Genomic DNA, 4,441 nt, shown 5'->3' on the forward strand with positions numbered 1-4,441 from the left:
TTCTAATGAAGCATTTTGCTTATAAACAAATTTGAAACAATTTTTGACGCAAGCTTAGTTACGCTTATTATAATTATCAACATTTCTTCTTTATATTTAGACAGTTTATCAGTTATTTTTTGTTGTTATAAATTTCTTGTTTATAATAAGGTTTTGCTGTATATTTTAAAAGAAGTTAATTAAAAAACACTCTAAATTTATAAACATCCTTTTAGTAACAGTGGAGATAAATTTTTTTAAAAGTTAATTTTATAATACTTTTGCCAAAAAATAGTTTGTGAATAATGTATTTTAAACTTTTTTTTTAATTACACAATTATCGTGAACTCAAATGAAATCGAGAAAGTAATTTTTGAATTTTTATGATATCTGTAAACAAATGTTAAATATATATTTCGAGTTAAAAAAATAAAAAGCAACCTTTAAAATATGAAGCTTATTTGTTTAAAATTATATTGACAGTCTCAACTTGAACTTTGAAAGTAACAATCGACATAAAATAAATTGTAAAATCTAAAAATTCCTTAAGCTTATGTTTTAATACAACTTCTTTTGTTAGCCTTTTTTTTACATATATATAGTGTCAACTTTGTCTACTTTTTTAAAGCATATACTGGTAAATGAATTGAGCAACATAAAATGATTCGAAAACTTATAAACAGTTTAGTATTATTAGAGCTATTTATTAAAAGTTTGTAAATTTTACCAAATCCTTACTTTCACACTATAATTGAAGATTATAAAATGTTTAAATTTTACTTTAAACATAAAGAAAAAACTTATATATTTTAATATACTAATAAAATATACTAAAAAGTTATGCACGTAAGTGTATTATGAGTTATGACCTTTATTTAGGTTTAAATGAATAAATTTTATAAAAGTCAGAAAACGTGTGTGTCAGCCAAACCTCCCTGCTAAAAAACTTAGGTTTATCAATCGCATTCAATAACTTGAATTTTGAAATAAAATAAATTAAATAGCTTTGAAGTTAAAATTTGATGAAAGTTTAAGATGCAAAAAATGCTATTTGTTTGAAGTTAGAACCATGACTAATTTGTAAACTTTTATTAGTAGATATTTTTGTTTTTAGTAGTGATTTTAACTAGAATAAGTTGTCTTCTACTTTTAAGGTATTGATTTTCTTTAAAAACATTTTAGTTTTCGTTTGTTATTAGTAATATAAAAATAACTATATTTTCTTTTCCAAAACTTTTAAGTCCTCTTTACTCTTTTTAAATATTTAAAAATTTTAAATGACAAATTACCTCAGATACAAGTTAGTTTCAATACTTCATTAAAAATCGTTTATATATTTTAACTTTCTACTGAAAAGTTTTAAAGTTATTTTCATGATAGTAGCTTTAAATTTAAATGGTTTTAAAGTTATGTTTACTAGAACAAAGATCTAAAAACACAAAACACCGAATACAACTTGCTTTGAAAAAATTTACTAACGTGACACTTTGTTTTATTTTCATTTATAAGACCTTTAAAAAAGATTAAAGCTACTTCAAATAGTGTTGTCTTATAATAAGTATTTTGAGTAATTTTATTATATGTTTGCTATAAACTTCAGTCGACAAAGTTTTATTACAGAAGGAATAAATCAAACTTATGTTATTTAAACTTAAATGATTATGTGTAGATACAAAAAATCGAATGCAACAAGTGAACTTAAACCATTTTTTGTATAGAACTTTAAATTGCTGTTATAAAGCTAATGTATGTATTGTGAGTCTTATAATATATACTTATTCGAGTTTTTTTATGTTAGCTTTAAACTTTAACCGACTGAAAATAAGAAAAAAGGGATATAAGTTATATTTAAAGAAATCTCATCGAAAAAAAATTCTTAAAACTATAAATTTTTACCAAAAGACAATTTATTACTTAACAAACTTGTATTATATTTGTCCATTTAGTTAGGTAATTCTTGCAAAACGGGCTCAACATCTTTATGTAAATACAATTAAGTTATTTTTTTTAACTAAAAAAAGATTTCTTAATTTACTGAAATATAAAGAGCTTATTTAAATAAAGATATGAAAATTAAATATTATATTTACAACCAGGTTTCGATGACAAAAATTGAGACCTTTTCAAGTAAAATAAAATAGTAAAACTCTCTCATTATATTATTGTACTTAAAGATGTCGCAATTTTTTCGTCATCGAGAAATGGTTGTAAATTAAAAGTTTAATTTGCACATCTTTATTTATATGTATATACAATAAAAATATTGTTTTATATTCTTTTTTTTTTTGTTAAGAAGAGTTATTTTAAAACGAACTTGTAAGAATAATTTTTTTTAGAAACAACTGTATTCAAACAATACTTTCCAATTTTTAACTTTCGAAATTAAATTTATAAAATATACAAGACTTATTATCAATCAGTTTTTATTTCAAAAACCCTTGAAGTAGAATTCACAAAAAATTTGGCAGTACAAGTTTATGAAAACATATAAAGTATTTGAGTATTCAAATATATTCAAAGTATGAAAACTTTTAGTTGATGTAAAATAATTGAAAAAAAATTATTTTTTAATTGTTGTAAAAATGTTTAGCTTTAAATTAATGAAGAAAACTAGATGTATAAAATAGCATAAGTAGAATTTTTAATTAACAATAAAATTTACAGTACATATGGTATTTAAAGTACTGAAATTTTTTACTAATAATCTAAAGAAATAAAAGTAAAAGCCTAATTTTATTATCAACAATTAAAAAAAAACACGTCTCTTAAAACCACGTACAAGACTTATATCTTTCAACTCGACTCTTACTTAACTCCAGTCTCATTCTGTTCACGTTTTTAATGCGACAGTAATAACGTAATAAGTCAGCAGTGACGTCATAAGAACGAATATACTTGATGACGTCATGGATGAGCTGCTACCTTGGTGGTCGTTATCTGTAAATATTATTACTATTAATAAATGTATTTTAAATTTCGAGCACAACATAATGAACTACTAAATTTTATTTCAGTTTACTGTATATTTTCTATATAAATTTTTAAAGTAACCTTTCGAAAACTTCTGTGATCTTCTGTCAATTGTTGAAATGGTGTTTTTGTTCTCATGATAATGATTGTGATGACTTTTTGGGTGAACCGAGATCTCCATTCTTAATTTATTATGGCATTTATTGTTGAAAACTTTTGCTTTGTCCTCATTTGAATTAGCTGTTTAAAACAATAACTTTAACATAAATCGAATAACATTATTTAGATTCTTTTGTAAAAATTTATTGATTAAGAAAATTAAGAATCTATAAATAAATTACGTAATGGTTTTAACTTATTTATACTACCTGTATTATTAAAATCAGGTATTGTTATAAATTATATAGATGTGGTTGTTTTAAGAGAAACATTAAAAATTCTCAACTTTAGTTTAAGAACATAAGTACAAGTTAATAAAACAAACAAATATATATATATATATATAGTGCGATCACAACTAGCAAACTAACACATCAAATAATAAGACTCGTCAGGGTAGAAAATAAATCCACTTGGGTTCGGACTGAAAGATTGAAACTTCAATGTCAGTGTTGGAGTTTGTACTTGATTGTTACATCGTAGTAATGGTTTGGCATCTTTAAAAATTCAGGTGTTAAGTGAATAAACATATCAATTAAAAGCATGAGTTTCTTTAAAAAATCAATAGTTAAAACTGTCCCTAGAACAGTTATTTAAGCTTAAGTACAGTTGATATTAGATATTAATAGTGTTTTCGATAATGTCAAAAACATTTATTAACAGTGTTATTTTAAACTTACTAACCTTCATTAATTTTCCCACACGACTCGAAAACTTGTTTAGTGACGTTGTAAATAACGAACGTCATAGTATTGGTTTCATCTACGTCATATTGAGGACATATTATATCCATAAAATCTCCTATTTTTACGTCATGTTAATAGATCTTGCCTACTGTCAATCTAAATATAAACACATTTAGTAAAAGAAACAAAATCTATAATAAATTTGTCTAGCTAGTTAACTGATTTTGTATACAGCTAATATTTAATACTTAGTAAAAAAGATTTATTACTTAGAGACTAAATAGTTGTAGTAATTAGTCGGAAATTTCAAACAATGTCAGAAAAGTATTAAACTTTAATATTTAATTACATAATTCATTTTAAATGGAAACCAAAAGTTTTTTAAACCGTTTTGAATAATACATATAACAATAGGCTCTAACAAATACTCTTAATTACTTGTAAATTACACATCTATTAATTACACTTATAACTTAACAGTAAACTTGAAAAAAATATTTATTCACCGGTCTAACAAAAGTTATACGCGTTTTGTAGTTTATGTACAAAAACAAAATGTTCTTAATTCAATTATAACACAAGTTTTGTACTTAAATATAACTAATTTTTAAAGTTTTAACCGTTTTAACAAAAAGCTATAGGATATT

At 23.1% G+C, this 4,441-nt stretch overlaps 1 protein-coding gene across 1 annotated transcript; it reads right to left on the minus strand.

The window, feature by feature from the left end:
* Positions 1-2,783: 2,783 nt before the first annotated feature.
* On the minus strand, positions 2,784-3,884 carry LOC145835040 (uncharacterized). The gene is made up of 4 exons (XM_082942570.1): positions 3,793-3,884; positions 3,480-3,605; positions 3,031-3,189; positions 2,784-2,916 (listed from the first exon to the last, which is right to left on the minus strand). Exons 1-4 carry the CDS (start codon positions 3,854-3,856, stop codon positions 2,810-2,812), a joined length of 456 nt encoding a protein of 151 aa, XP_082798696.1. The 5' UTR covers positions 3,857-3,884; the 3' UTR covers positions 2,784-2,809.
* Positions 3,885-4,441: the final 557 nt, after the last annotated feature.

The sequence above is a fragment of the Thalia democratica genome, chromosome 4 (genome assembly GCF_965202585.1).
Source record: "Thalia democratica chromosome 4, ktThaDemo2.hap1.1, whole genome shotgun sequence".
In the NCBI taxonomy this organism is placed as follows: domain Eukaryota; kingdom Metazoa; phylum Chordata; class Thaliacea; order Salpida; family Salpidae; genus Thalia; species Thalia democratica.